Source organism: Coregonus lavaretus (assembly GCF_964263955.1).
Source record: "Coregonus lavaretus genome assembly, chromosome: 16".
NCBI classification, from domain to species: Eukaryota; Metazoa; Chordata; class Actinopteri; order Salmoniformes; family Salmonidae; genus Coregonus; species Coregonus lavaretus.
In genome coordinates this window covers 1,938,165-1,954,857 of record NC_140003.1, presented here as the reverse complement: position 1 = coordinate 1,954,857, position 16,693 = coordinate 1,938,165, and the positions used below count along the sequence as shown (strand labels likewise).

General features: G+C 40.9%; 1 protein-coding gene across 1 annotated transcript in view; it reads right to left on the bottom strand.

Annotated features, from left to right (window-relative positions):
• Positions 1-16,693, bottom strand: part of LOC311143383 (dachshund homolog 1-like) — a gene marked incomplete at its 5' end in the record, with an annotated part of 259,085 nt that overhangs the window by 120,409 nt on the left and 121,983 nt on the right. Inside the window, one exon of the mRNA XM_084179218.1 lies at positions 1,387-1,511. Within this exon, the coding sequence (XP_084035344.1) occupies positions 1,387-1,511 (125 nt within the window). The remainder of the gene's footprint in view (positions 1-1,386; positions 1,512-16,693) is intronic.

The window sequence follows — 16,693 nt, the reverse complement described above, 5'->3', positions numbered from 1 at the left end:
CTGTTCCGAATGGCCTTTGAGTCCCCCCCCCACCCCCCACCCTATTCCAAACAAGACACAGATAGTCTGTGACCTCACCACACTCCCAGAGTTCAAAGCTGGGCGTTGATCTGTGAGCCTCCATTCTTAAGGATGTGGCCAATCTCTGTCTGCTATTGAATTTCAAACACTTCTCAGGTGAATGTTTTTTTTTTTTTTTTTTGCCTTTGAAAGAAAATAACTCACTCCCATGCTGTTTTTTAGCGATGAGACAATGTGTGTGTAAGGTAGGAAGATTTTCAGAACTACTCGAGTGTAGCAAGATCTTGGAGGCAAACTTGTAAGATTACAGAGAAAAAAAAGCAAATTATATGTACTGTAGTTGTTTCTTGCAAGATGGCTAAATACAGCAAAACTAAGAGTTAAGAGAACCCTAATGACAGTACAATATTATTAAAGATGGAAAAATCTAAATAAATGAGGGGGGAAAACTAAATATGCAAATCAGATCACTTACTGCCAGCGACATCAAAGCCGTCACAATGCAACCAGCCACAAATAGAACAAAAGCATTAGCTGCAATAAGACTCGCCCGGGGGCACGTTAGGGCACAAACGGTTGTTGTTGATTCTTGTGGCGATAAAGCTTGCTTTAGCATCACCCATGCCTATGTACATACACCAGTGGAGTGGATTTAATCGCACTAATTACAATGCTCTCAAGGCAAAACGCAGCATCTACTGAAAATAATCTGAGAGAAAAGGATGTCACTCCAATTTATTCTCCCTCTCTGTCTCTCTCGCTCTCTCTCAATTCAATTTAAGGGATATATTGGCATGGGAAACATATGTTAACATTGCCAAAGCAAGTGAAGTAGATAGTAAACAATAGTGAAATAAACAATAAAAATGAACAGTAAACATTACACTCAGAAGTTCCAAAAGAATACAGTGTTTTATTCTCTCTCTCTCTCTCTCTCTCTCTCTCTCTCTCTCTCTCTCTCTCTCTCTCTCTCTCTCTCTCCCCCCCCCCCCGGCTGGTTTTCTGATGGTTGTCTGGTGGTTGTCTGTTGGTTGTGTGTGCATACGTCACTTCGCTCTGCTTGCAGTTTAGAGGACAAGGACAAGGACAAGGAGAGGGAGGCGGGGAGTGCTGTGGGTATGGAGGATTGTTTCAGTGGCGAGTGTGTGTATGCTTAACGTGTGCATATGTGTGTGTGAGAGCACAAGTGTGGGTGTATGTATACATTGACTATGTGCAAATACTGTATGTGTGTGTGTTTGCGTGTGCGTGTGTGTGTGTGTGCATGGCTCATGTGTGTTTGCACATGTGTGTGTGTATGTGATTGTTAGTGTGCACTTGCATGTATGCATGCGTCTGTGTTTGTGTGTGTTTGTGTGTAACTACAGTACATACCTGAGGATGGGAAGGTTCCGGGGGACAAGAGGCCGGGGACAGAGTGAGGCATGATGTGAGGGTTCTCTGATGATGTCACACTCTGGGTCCTCTTAGGAGGTCTGCCTGGTCTGGAGCTGGGAGAGACAGAAGAAAGAGGACATTAACTTGTAATGCTCTCTATTGAGACATCTTCAGTTACCTAAAAACAATCCTCAATACCCCTCAATACTCGTCTGTGAAACCCCCCCCCACTCCACCCTAAAAAATTAAAGAGAATGGAGGGAAACATTTAATAGGGATAAGTAGATGTAGGTCAGGGAGCTGAGCGAGAGAAGGGGGGATGAGTGAAGGAGAGAGGAGGGTGAAATAGGGAGAGAAAGAGAGATGTTACAGAGTAAGAGACATATGACACTGGGGAGGAATAGGTAGAAGGATAGAAACTGAGATGGATGAAGAGGTATAGAGATGACGGAGAGAGCGAAAAACTACATTTACAAAGAGAGGGAGGAGAGAGTGAGAGTAGGAGAAAGAGAGGGAGGGAGAGGAAGGCGTTAACATTTTGGACCACTGCAGAATGCAATTCCATTCCAGAGAGCCAACAAAACACGGTACTGTAAATAAATTCCCTTTTCAAGGACAGTTGCTTTCCGCAGCTCCAACATAATAGACTTCCCGTAACTAATTTGATTACACGCTGAATTTATTTCCTTTACTGAAGATCAACCACTATTTGATGCATAATTCATTGGCCGTACCTCGTTACCTGCTCCCGCGTATTAATATCCGAGCACACTATTTGAATTGCCTCACTTTCATATGGTAAAACCTAGCAGAGGCCGTGGCGCGCTAGCAGCTCTCTCTGCCTGGAAATTACATGTTAACTTGTTATAATTATTGCAGTCAGGCCCCACTATTGATTTATGGGACTTTGGAAAAAAAAGCCAAATATGTGTAGTTCTGGTAATGAATGATATGTTAAGGTTCTTCAGGAAATTAAAAGCCACTGGCTGCCTTAGGAAATGTTCCGCTTGTTTGATTTAATGTGACGCCGTAGCTGGGAGGTGGTGGAGAGACGAGGTAATTTGGTGATTCAGACTTGTTGGATATTTCTGATGGGCCCCCTTCTATTACTGGAAACGAGAAGGAGCCAGATTTGGACGTGATAAATGACTCCTCTGGCTTACTTTCAGAGCTGAGCTGATGTACCCTGTGTATGTATTCCCCCCATATCTTACTCAGCCACTTATTAATAAGCTTTGAATCAAAATCGATATAAACTTTAGCTGGCTTAGTTATAGTTTGAAAAAGCCTATGGTGTTTAATGGCAACAATATGATGATATAGTCAAGACGCAGGGATTTTATAAGGCACATTCCATGATGGGACGTGGACTGAAGAGGTGTCTTTGGGGAGATGAATTGCCAAGTCATGATACTGGCGACATATTGGCTTCATGCATTATCAGTGATAATAGTCCATTTTAAGCAACACTACTTTTCCCTTCCCCATACCGGAGAAAAACTATATATTCCACTTCTATAGAAGACCACAGTTAGCAGGTATACTGTAGCATTTCATCACATCATCGTCAACATTTTGCATGGAATCGTCTCCTCAGATCTTCGAAAAGTGAATATTCGAAACTATGCTATCAACAGCATTATTGAAATATAAAGTAGTTTATTGAAATATATGAAAATAGGTTTCATGCTCAAACAACAGGAGTAGAAGTTGAACTCAATTGACATTTCCGACAATGATAAATGGTCCAACACAGTGCAGTGTCAGTGGTGTGTCAGTTCATACAGTCTCAGAAGTTTAATCTATTCAGTCCTTTTTCTTTATTACATTTACAATTACATTTTAGTCATTTACCTCTATGCAGCCTAAGTACTCTCTCCCTTACACTTTATCTGATTCACACACAAATAAGAGAGAGAGATGTAGATACAGAGAGAGAAAGAGAGAGTTAGAGTGAGAGAGAGAGAGAGAGAGAGAGAGAGAGAGAGAGAGAGAGAGAGAGAGAGAGAGAGAGAGAGAGAGAGATAGATAGATAGATAGATAGATAGATAGATAGATAGATAGAGAGAGAGAGAGAGAGAGAGAGAGAGAGAGAGAGAGAGAGAGAGAGAGAGAGAGAGAGAGAGAGAGAGAGAGAGAGAGAGAGAGAGAGAGAGAGAGAGAGAGAGAGAGAGAGAGAGAGAGAGAGAGAGAGAGAGAGAGAGAGAGAGAGAGAGAGAGAGAGATAGAGAGAAAGAGAGAGAGATGAAAGAAGAGAGAGAGAGAGCGCGAACAAATAAGTGTCCGTTCAACCTGGGGACGTCTGGAAATGTAATTCCCATTTCTACAGAGCCACCACCTCTTTGATCTTATGAGAGGGAGAAATCTCAGACAGTTTTACTGTCATCACTTTCACTTGTAGTCCATCTGAATTATTTATAAAAGACCTCAATAGAGTGCATGTGATGGGTAAAAGGCTTTTTTCAAACAAAACTAAAAGCAGAAAAACTCCAGTGGACAGAAAATGTCACATCGACTTTGGATCTGATGGCCAGAGGGGACCAGAGGATGGGGGTGCCGGTAGAAAGGAACAGTTTAGTAGAAGTAATGTTTAGATAGGCTATAAGACGATATGTCTGTGTATTTAGAGGGGTAGCATTTCAACTTGGGATGTAATGGACTACACAGCACTGGTGGTGAAAGCTGTACCACAACAAAATTAGAAGTGTCATCTGAAACAGATATCATTGGGCCACTGCACGTTGTGGTCATGAAGTGCAGTACGTCTGGAACATAATTAATAACCATGCATCTTAATAACCATGCACCTCAATAATGTATATTAGCCTTGGCTAAATTTAGCATGATTGTAAATTCTCCATATGGAATTTGGAATATGCAATATATATATACATATACATTGACTATACAAAACACCTGCTCTTTCTATCACATAGACTGACCAGGTGAATCCAGGTGAAAGCTCGGATCCCTTATTGATGTCACTGGTTAAATCCACTTCAATCAGTGTAGATGAAGGGGAGGAGACAGGTTAAAGAATGATTTTTTAAGACTTGAGACAATTAAGACATGGATTGTGTATGTGTGCCATTCAAAGGGTGAATGGGCAAGATAAAATATTTAAGTGCCTTTGAACAGGGTATGGTAGCAGGTGCCAGGCGCATCGGTTTGTGTCAAGACCTGCAACGCTGCTGGGTTTTTCATGCGCAACAGTTTCCCGTGTGTTTCAAGAATGGTCCACCACCCAAAGGACATCCAGCCAACTTGACACAACTGTGGGAAGCATTGGAGTCAACATGGGCCAGCATCCCTGTGGAACACATTCGACACCTTGTACAGTTGAAGTCGGAAGTTTACATACACCTTAGCCAAATACATTTAAACTCAGTTTTTCACAATTCCTGACATTTAATCCTAGTAAAAATTCCCTGTCTTAGGTCAGTTAGGATCACCACTTTATTTTAAGAATGTGAAATGTCAGAATAATAGTAGAGAGAATGATTTAGTTCAGCTTTTATTTATTTCATCACATTCCCAGTGGGTCAGAAGTTTACATACACTCAATTAGTATTTGGTAGCATTGCCTTTAAATTGTTTAACTTGGGTCAAATGTTTCGGGTAGCCTTCCACAAGCTTCCCACAATAAGTTGGGTGAATTTTGGCCCATTCCTCTTGACAGAACTGATGTAACTGAGTCAGGTTTGTAGGCCTCCTTGCTCTCACACGCTAGTATTTGATCCCCTGCTGATTTTGTACGTTTGCCCACTGACAAAGACATGATCAGTCTATAATTTTAATGGTAGGTTTATTTGAACAGTGAGAGACAGAATAACAACAACAACAAAAATCCAGAAAAAAATGCATGTCAACATTTTTTGAAATTGATAAGCATTTTAATGAGGGAAATAAGTATTTGACACCTCTGCAAAACATGACTTAGTACTTGGTGGCAAAAGCCTTGTTGGCAATCACAGAGGTCAGACATTTCTTGTAGTTGGCCACCCGTTTGCACACATCTCAGGAGGGATTTTGTCACGGTTTCGAGCCTGACGTTTGGCAACTCGAACCTTCAGCTCCCTCCACATATTTTCTATGGGATTAAGGTCTGGAGACTGGCTAGGCCACGCCAGCACCTTAGTGTGCTTCTTCTTGAGCCACTCCTTTGTTGCCTTGGCCGTGTGTTTTGGGTCATTGTCATGCTGGAATACCCATCCACAACCCATTTTCAATGCCCTGGCTGAGGGAAGGAGGTTCTCACCCAAGATTTGACGGTACATGGCCCCGTCCATTGTCACTTTGATGCGGTGAAGTTGTCCTGTCCCCTTAGCAGAAAAACACCCCCAAAGCATAATGTTTGACGGTGGGGATGGTGTTCTTGGGGTCATAGGCAGCATTCCTCCTCCTCCAAACACGGTGAGTTGAGTTGATGCCAAAGAGCTTGATTTTGGTCTCATCTGACCACAACAATTTCACCCAGTTCTCCTCTGAATCATTCAGATGTTCATTGGCAAACTTCAGACGGCCCTGTATATGTGCTTTCTTGAGCAGGGAGACATTGCGGGCGCTGCAGGATTTCAGTCCTTCACGGCGTAGTGTGTTACCAATTGTTTTTGTGGTGACTATGGTCCCAGCTGCCTTGAGATCATTGACAAGATCATCCCGTGTAGTTCTGGGATGATTCCTCACCGTTCTCATGATCATTGCAACTCCACGAGGTGAGATCTTGCATGGAGCCCCAGGCCGAGGGAGATTGACAGTTCTTTTGTCTTTCTTCCATTTGCGAATAATCGCACCAACTGTTGTCACCTTCTCACCAGCTCGTCTTGTAGCCCATTCCAGCCTTGTGTAGGTCTACAATCTTGTCCCTGACATCCTTGGAGAGCTCTTTGGTCTTGGCCATGGTGGAGAGTTTGGAATCTGATTGATTGATTGCTTCTGTGGACAGGTGTCTTTTATACAAGTAACAAGCTGAGATTAGGAGCACTCCCTTTAAGAGTGTGCTCCTAATCTCAGCTCGTTACCTATATAAAAGACACCTGGGAGCCAGAAATCTTTCTGATTGAGAGGGGGTCAAATACTTATTTCCCTCATTAAAATGCAAATCAATGTATAACATTTTTGACATGCTTTTTTCTGAATTTTTATTTTTTATTCTGTCTCTCACTGTTCAAATAAACCTACCATTAAAATTATAGACTGATAATTTATTTGTCAGTGGGCAAACGTACAACATCAACAGGGGATCACATACTTTTTTCCCTCACTGTAGATGTCCTAACTGACTTGCCAAAACTATAGTTTGTTAACAAGACATTTGTGGAGTGGTTGAAAAACAAGTTTTAATGACTCCAACCTAAGTGTATGTAAACTTCCGACTTCAACTGTAGAGTCCATGCCCCAATGAATTGATGCAATTTTTTGGTGTTTCTAATGTTTGGTATACTCAGTGTATATACCAGATGCAATGTATGGTTTTATATATTTGATATATTCAATTCATTTCAATTTAATGTTCACTTATTTTAGCCATCGGGTGTATAACCCATACTTTTCATCATATAGTACAGGTCCTGAAAGAATTGTATTAAGAGACACTGAGGGCATTTGAACTTCACTCCTCAGAGGTAGGGCATTATTGCAGGGAGAGATGGTTTAAATGAAAGACAATAAGATTGGGATACAGTATTTGGTTGATCAAGAAAGTGCTGTATCTAGACCTATAGACAAAAGTATCATGCTTTAAAATGTCATACGCAAATCATCTCAACGTAACTTACCAAACCAAGTTATTGTACTGCACAGACTTTGAGATATTAATTAATGTAATGCATTTTAGGGTACATTTACTTTTATTTGGAGTTTTGGGGTTTGAAATGCTAATATTAGTGGTTAATGGCTAGGTAAGTAAAACCAAAGTGTGGATTTGTCCATAGACTGCTTTCATTGTATAAGTAATTTGGAAATGTGGGTGAAGTGTCTCTATAATTTGGGTGAACCAGCCCTTTAAACATCAAATAATAACAGCCACTCCTCCTTTTGTGTTTCCTCAACAGATAACCAGTGGGGTCTCATAACTCTGGAAACCAAATAGGACCCCACCAACCCAGGGGACGTGGGCCAGCAAAATATGTTACGAATCGAGGAATTCTTCCTTGCTCTCCTTTCGCTGTTTTGCTACCATGGTGAAAACAAAATAGTGGCTGAACTTTCCCTGAACCACCACACTTCCTTTAATGGACTGGGTCTGTGTTGACTGAACAGTAAATGTCGGGGACCCTGATACTATCTAAAACACTACACTGCCCAGGCAATCAGATTACACAAGGCCCAACAATACACTCCACAGTGCGGGTCCAATTTCAAAGCAACAACGCAATAAAAGCCCAATAATTAAATTCATGTTCTCACCCCCTTTTACAGGAAGCAGACATGAGGTGATACTGTATAATAACAATACATCAGATATCACATCAGTCTTTTAGATCGCATGACGCAACAGTGCACCTCTATCAGACTTTCCAGTCGACAACAGCTACGAATGAAAGGGATCTTGTTTCGGCAAATGATGTGATTATGATTGTTCCGCGGAATGACGTCAAATGTACTGATCATGATCTATTAGAAATCAATTCAAACTATAAAATGCTGATTTCTTATCTCCAAGTAAGCAAGCCTTTCCTTACAAATCATCTAAAAGGGACATCTTCAGATGTAGGCCTAGTCTGGGTCAATGTGTATGCATTATGTCAGACTCAAATCAGGTTTACCCAAGTATTATTTTGTGTTGCCTCAAATCGAGCCATTGACCTTTTTATCTCCTGGTTCTGTTTGACATCTATGAAAGGCAATGACTAACGGAATCATTCTGTGTGTAAACAAAGCTTCCCCTCTCCAGGCCTCTGCCAATCAAGCCTTATAAAATATTAACCCAACGTCATTGCCCTTTTCAAAATCTCTCACCTAGAATTCCCTAATTGTTCCTTTTCTTTATCTCGGCAGAGCAGCGAGTAAATAAATTAACAAAATAGCTTTTATCGCCCCCACATAACCTTTTAACTGAGGGATTATCTGGAGTTTATTTTTCATTTCTTCGCCCGGAGATAGCCAAGTGAGGCCCATTAATTGGTTTGCTGAGGTGGTGACCACTACCAGCGATGGAAACAAGGTCTTATTGATAGAACAAAAGTGCAGGTCCTTACGTTCTCGACGGTCAAAGAAAAACAGTCAGGGAAAAAAAAAAGAAAGTGGTGGGAAGCCATTTAGATAGAAACATCAGGGCTAAATGTGCTGAATTTATATATTTTTATTCTGTTCAATCGAGTTGCTCTAATACGCAATTCCCTGAAGAGGTTATCTCTGTGTTTGATTGAAGGACAGGGATAACAAGGCTGGGTTGTAAACAACGCGCAATTTACCATCCCTGCAGATAAGAAAGTATTGTTGGTAGAGGGGAAGCAAACTCAAATTAAATGTTTAACTTTAGTAATGGGAAGGAATTGACAATTAAGTATACCGTCATGTTGTTTATTTTTGTTGTTTGGGATGTAAAACCTATTTTGGAAATATATAACTCTTCGGAGTCTGGAGCTTTTTTGGCCGTTTTTGGGTACCTTCAATTTTGCCCTGATATACTACATAAAGAAATGTTTACCAGACCAATGTTGGGTATCTTTTTTTTCAGCACAACCTCACCTATATGATCTGTTAGTAAGTTTTTCACTTTGACATACTATTTCAACACACTGGACCCAAACACACACAGAAAACACAAAGTCCGTTTAGAAAAAAGATGGTTTTTTTATTGTAAAACCCTCAAACATGGTGAACCAAGCATTTAAAAAGCTTCAAATTGAACCACAAGGTGCAAATATGAACATATAAAAGTATTTTGGTGATATATACAAGCAATAAATAACTATTTACAATAAAAAGTAGGTATAACCACTGGCGTTTTTCTTCTATTCTAACCCTAAACCTTTTTGTGCCACTCCTCAAAACAGTTTCTGTCCAAAATGAAAAAAAAAGCTTCAAATTGAACCACAAAGTGCAAATATGAACATATAAAAGTATTCTTGAGATATATACAAGCAATACACAACTATTTACAAAAAAAGTAGGTATAGCCACTGGCCTTTACCCTATTTGTGCCACTCTTCAAAACAGTTCCTGTCCACAATGACACAGAGAGCCACATCACAGGCCTTGCACTTCCATGGTGTGACAAACCTCTTCTTGTCAACTTGTTTACAGCGTTGACAAACCCTGCGGCCTGCTGTGGCTTTGTCTTTGGCCTCTGCAACATTGGCAATGGCCACAGAAACATGGCTGGTGCTTTTTTGAAGTGGAACCCCTGTCTGGGTCACTCCGCACAGCTGGGCCACAAGTTCTGCCACAAAGTTCTTGTGCGTCATGGGTGTGACCTGTTGGGTCGCACTGATGTCACAGTGCAGGATGTATGCATTTGTTGTTCCCATGTCCAAAAAATGCAGGAAGAGGGTACGGTACCAGCGAGCAGTTCTGCGATGGGTTGAGTAATACTGGAGAAGCTGGTCTGACAGGTCAACCCCTCCCATGTACTTATTGTAGGCCATGATGGGGGTAGGGCAGGGAATGTCTTTTGCTACCCAGCGTCCAGGTCCTTCCTTCACCTTCCTCTTGATTGTCTCGCCCGAAAACGCTGGGTGGATTGTGGAGCACACCGACACCTCCCGCGTATCCATCCACTTCACAAAGACCAGGCGATCCTCTCTGATCAAACTCTCCAAAACTACTCATGAACTGAACTAATTCCTCTCGTTCGTTCTTTCGCAATGGCTAGTTGTCATGGGAATGAATGTTTATATACTCGTGTGCATCCTGAAGAACCGGGTTAGCACAAGCACACGTTTTTTTCCGTTCCTTTTTATCACAAAATACGACAAAGTTATTATAATAAATGCAAAGCGCTCATAAAAGAGCGCATATTTTGACGCACTTTTTTCATGGAATTGAAATTATCATAACTTTGGTTTTAGTTGGTGTATTTACATGAAACAAACACTCAAAACGTAGCTTCGGGTCTCCATTTCTGCATGAAATCGACGGCAGCCCTCTGCGTCACTTGGTTTGGATGCTGCGCGGTCCTAAAGCCGGCCCGCGATTTGAACGCGCCGAAGCGTTCGCCGACTCGGAAGAGATAATATAACATTTTATTAGACAATGGGAGGGAGAGTGAAAAAAAATATGTATAAAACAATTATTTGATGAAACATTTTTTTTGGCCTTACTGCTATTAGCCTTTACATTTTAGTAATTTACCAGACGCTCTTATCCAGAGCGACTTACAGGAGCAATTAGGGTAAGTGCCTTGCTCAAGGGCACATTGACAGATTTTTCACCTAGTCGGCTCGGGGATTCGATCCAGTTTAACTGCTAAGCTACCTTGCCACCCACAAAAACGCATTGAATAATATATTCACTACATGGAACAACAGATAGTCCCCCCCAAAAAAAATCTAAAGGAAGTTTGTTCTGAGAGACACAAGAAAGATCAGGAAAAAAAAATAAAAATTTCTTTTTACATGTATTTAACCCTTTATTTTTGGCACTAAACAGTCTCCATTGATACTTCCATTCAAACAACCGACATGTACGTATTCATGAGAGTCTCACCTTTTCACAGTGGGGTCATATTAGTGTGTAGCCCAAACTGTTCGGACGCTACAGACAGAAGTTGGCAGTTCGGCAGTACCGACTTCAGACAAGTCCCAATACGCTTGTTGGGGTCGTAGAGCAAAACTGAGAAAACCATAGGCCAAACCATTCAGACGCTACAGACGATTTTGTGAGAAGACCGATTTTCGGGATGTCTCATGGTCTGACAAATCCCGCTCTAGCTCTGTCACTTTTCACCACAGATGAGGAAGTGCGACATATGCGGATGCGGTGGATTGAGACGCATCCAATGGAGAAAAAAAACAGAAATCAGGGGGCACGGACAAAGACCTTAGGGGGTTAAGCATCAATTTGTCATATCTTGTTAGAAAGTATTCTTTATAACAAAATATCTACACACACTACCAGTCAAAAGTTTGGACACACCTACTCATTCATACGTTTTTCTTAATTTGTAAAAATTTTTACATTGTAGAATAATAGTGAAGACATCAAAACTATGTAATAACACATATGGAATCATGTAGTAACCAAAAAAATGTAAAACAAATCAAAATATATTTTATATTTGAGATTCTTCAAATAGCCACCCTTTGCCTTGATGACAGCTTTGCACACTCTTGGCATTCTCTCAACCAGCTTCATGAGGTAGTCACCTGGAATGCATTTCAATTAACAGGTGTGCATTCTTAAAAGTTAATTTGTGGAATTTCTTTCCTTCTTAATGTGTTTGAGCCAATCAGTTGTGTTGTGACAAGGTAGGGGGGTATACAGAAGATAGCCCTATTTGGTAAACTACCAAGTCCATATTATGGCAAGAACAGCTCAAATAAGCAAAGAGAAACGACAGTCCATCATTACTGTAAGACATGAAGGTCAGTCAAAACGGAACATTTTAAGAACTTTTAAAGTTTCTTCAAGTGCTGTCGCAAACACCATTAAGCGCTATGATGAAAATGGCTCTCATGAGGATCGCCACAGGAATGGAAGACCAAGAGTTACCTCTGCTGCAGAGGATAACTTCATCAGAGTTACCAGCCTCAGAAATTGTAGCCCAAATAAATGCTTCACAGAGTTCAAGTAACCGACACATCTCAACATCAACTGTTCAGAGGGGACTGTCTGAATCAGGCCATCATGGTTGAATTGCTGCAAAGAAACCACTACTAAAGGACACCAATAAGAAGAAAAGACCTGCCTGGGCCAAGAAACATAAGCAATGGACATTAGATCGGTGGAAATGTGTCCTTAGGTCTGGAGTCCAAATTTGAGATTTTTGGTTCAAACCGCCGAGTCATTGTGAGACGCTGAACAGATGATCTCCGCATGTGTAGTTCCCACCATAAAGCATGGAGGAGGAGGTGTTATGGTGTGGGGGTACTTTGCTGGTGACACTGTCTGTGATTTATTTAGAATTCAAGGCACACTTAACCAGCACGGCTACCACAGCATTCTGCAGCGATACACCTTCCCATCTGGTTTGGGCTTAGTGGGAATATCATTAGTGGCCAAACACACCTCCAGGTTGTGTAAGGGCTATTTCACCAAGATGGAGAGTGATGGAGTGGTGCATCAGATAACCTGTCCTTCACAATCACCTGACCTCAACCCAATTGAGATGGTTTGGGATGAGTCGGACGGCAGAGTGAAGGAAAAGCAGCCAAACAGTGCTCAGCATATGTGGGAACTCCTTCAAGGCTGTTGGAATAGCATTCCAGGTGAAGCTGGTTGAGAGAATGCCAAGAGTGTGCAAAGCTGTCATCAAAGCAAAGGGTGGCTATTTGAAGAATCTCAAATATAAAATACATTTTGATTTCTTTAACACTATTTTGGTTACTACATGATTCCATACGTGTTATTTCATTGTTTTTGATATATTCACTATTATTATACAATTAAAGAAATAGTAAAAAAAAAAGAAAAGTTATTTTTTTGAATGAGTAGGTCTGTCCAAACGTTTGACTGGTACTGTATATCCCTAACTCTAACCCTAACCCTGATATTTCTTATTTCTTAATTTAATTTGGACTATATTAGCCCACATCACTTTAATGCTTGGTTTAGGACCTCATATTTAAGCTTATAGAGACCCCAACTGATGTATAGAACAATGATCTACTTCGGTTTAGATACAAGCATTATGAAACCTCTAACACAAGAAATTCATTATACATTTTTTTACCTAACTTGCTTACCACTTTTTCCATGTGGTTTCTTCCATCACAGACTCCATGAAATCATGACCTCTTCCTAAATATTTGATCAAATTATACATTTTGTGTATGGTTTCATAGAAACAAGGGTGGCTCAACTTACCCCTTTGGCTCAACTTACCCCACTTCCCCCTTTGTTCCTAAACAGGACATTTGCTTTTCACCCATCCCAGTCCCACAAATTGGGACACATAAGAAATCTCACAAAGGATCACATAGTGATACATGAGAACATATTCATCCATCCATCTTTTTTTCTCATCCATCCATCCATCCATCCATCCTCTCCCTTATCTCTTATCTGTATCATTTATTTGCATTGAGCCTCTGTTGCTGTATTTCCATCAGCTTTTCCTCACACCTGTCAAATAGTCCCTCACACAGGCAGCCACGTTTCCCTTATCAGATCCAGATACAGTATCTGCATTATTATTGTGTCCCTGTGTGTGTGTGTCTGTCTGTCTGTCTCTCTGTGTGTTTGTCTGTCTCTGTGTGTGTGTCTGTCTGTCTGTGTGTTTGTGCATGTGTGTGTGTGTGTGTATCAAAACCCCATTCAATCCTATTAGCAGCCGGAACAGCTGCATCCCTTGGTAAACTGTGAGACTTTTGTCTTGGAACAATATATCACAGATCAAATGCAGTGGAATCAAAGAAGGGTATAGAGTTAGCAGCATCAATCCCACTACAATACACTTTTAAAAGGCTACTGCTTGTCTTTAGATCCTGCTTTCGTGCCCAGCTCTACTCTACACTCTTAGAAAAAAAGGGTTCCTAAAGGGTTCTTCGGCTGTCCCCATAGGATAACCCTTTTTGGTTCTAGGTAGAACCCTCTGTGGAAAGGGTTGTACAAAGGGTTCTCCTATGGGGACACCCAAAGAACCCTTTTATGTTCTAGATAGCACTTTTTTTCTAAGAGTGTATGTGATATGTCCCAAATGACACCCTATTCCCTATATAGTACAGTACTATGGGCCCTGTTGAAAAGTAGTGCACTATATAGGGAATAGAGAGCTATTTGGGATGGATCCATGGTGTTCAGATTAGATGAATGGGGGGTTCTGAGAGTGTTCTTCCTTCCTGGTTCCTTTTGTCTGTGGTAACAGACTGATTAGCAAGATGGTGGGTAGGGCTATCAGATAGCACAGTGGCACAGAGGAAAGCCTGCCCAAGTAAATATTGGAATGTGTTTGTGTGTCCCCTGTAGCTCAGTTGGTAGAGCATGGCACTTGCAACGCCAGGGTTGTGGGTTCATTTCCCACGGGGCGTCAGTATGAAAAAATGTATGCACTCACTAAATGTAAGTCGCTCTGGATAAGAGCGTCTGCTAAATGACTAAAATGTAAATGTAATGTGGTTCCTTCCTTTGCTGTAGTTACCTATACTGTACTCTGTCATGAAATCAACCAGACCCATGCTGGTACGGTGCTGTATGCTCAACATGGTCTCTTTCAAATTAGTGTAGTTATATGTAATCTACTGTACATGTCACCTAAGAGGACATATTACTTATGACATGTCTGGTTTGCTAGCTACTGACAAGTTCCTTTAGAACTTAAACTCAATTTAAACTCCATTACACTTGTTTGAAAGCACTTATTGATTGGGGACCTTCTTATTGTGGAATGTGCTGAATTTTACTTGTTTTATACTGTATTTTATTTTGATGTTGTCTTATGAAATTGCTTATGAAATAGACACAGTTCTCAATGGTGACTCCCTACTTAAATAAAGGCAAAATAATAATAATAATAATAGAAAAAATGATAATTGTGAAGTTTATTTTGTTTAACATGAGTTCTACGGTCTGTGATAATGAATAAGCAGACTACTTCCTACATCCTGGGAATTGATGAGCTAACTCCTAATTGGTTGGCTTTTCCATGCCTAATGGCTGATTCCCTTAATTAAAAAGATACTGTACCAAATGTTATAAATCAGATAGGGCTAAAAGTAAAACGCTGTTAATCAAATGTATGAGAGTCAACAGTTCCAGGAAAGCCTAAATGAGATTGTGAGATATGATATTATTTTTTATTTTTACTCCTACCCAATATTTATTAATTGCAAATCCCTTTGGTTCGGCAAAACAGAGCAAGTCTTATCTTCAAACTGTGAGGAAATTTAATCCAACCACACACTGACTGATCTCTCTTTTTCATGAACTGCGATACATATGAAACACGTCTTCAAAACAAGGCTTTAAAAAACTTACCGAGTCAGGGTGCCTTTGAGGATATTTAATTAAAATATAATCCTGCATTCATTACTGCTCATATAAATTAAGCTGTCATTCACAAGATTTATGGAATCTCGTTTGCATATTGCATACAATTCATCAATTACTCAAGTATGAAAGGAGCGCATTTCCCTTGGAGATTCCTGCTAGCCTGCCAACATTTGAAATGAGAGAAAGAGCAGGACTGTCAGGCATTCAGCACAAACTTTCCCCACAATGCCTGCCGCACTGATTAATCTCATTTCGGAGGCATCCCTTACAAAATTGTACACAGTCCAGCTGCACTTTTCAATTATTTATCCTGTCCTCATAACTAACTGAATGAAATGCAGACCGAGGCTAAAATGTTATGTGGTTCTGGGGGGCTACTTTAAGTCAAAGTCTTTATGTGTATAACATGGGATGTTCATACATTAGAGAGAAGGGTTTTTACAGAGAACCTAATGGAAGGGAAATGTAGCTGTTTTATTGTGAACGCTGTCAGGCAAACGCTCAGCATGCTGTAATAGCATATTTCCTGTCATATCTGGAATAGGATACATCCACCCGGCATGCTGACAGAGGGGGAGAGAGAGAGAGAGAGAGAGAGAGCGAGAGAGGTGGGGGATGGAGGGAGGGAGAGAGAGAGGGAGGGAGAGAGAGAGAGAAAGAGAGCTGAAGAGAGATGGAGGGAGAGACAGTAAAAGAAAGAGGGGGAGAGACGCTAAACACATAAAAAAAAAAAAAAACTCCCTTTTTTGGACGAGGCGGCTATGGGAAACGCAGTATGGAGTAAGTGCTTAAAGCGAGCGGAGCGTGAAATGCGTCTAAAATGAAAAGGTCAGGCAAAAACAAACAGAGGACCAGTTGGCGAGGAAGACGAATGGGAATTAATTGACTCATTAATATGGACGGCTAATAAAACAGTGTCCAAATCCTAAAACCAAAATCATTGTCAACCATTTCGCTTTAATGACCCCTTATTTTCAGCTTGAGGAGATTTGGCCTTGCGGTGCGTATCAATCTTCAAGAGGACTCCTGTTCCCTTTCTCCCCCTCAATCTTCCCTTTTCACCTAAACAAGCTAGGGGTAACCTCAGTGTTGTGTGTGCATGTCTTTCCCTAGCAGACAAAGAAAGAGTTGATATGTGTATAAGGATTCATTGAGAATTAATCTGGGTTTCTGGCAGCGGAACAGAATGCCAGTAAGGAGT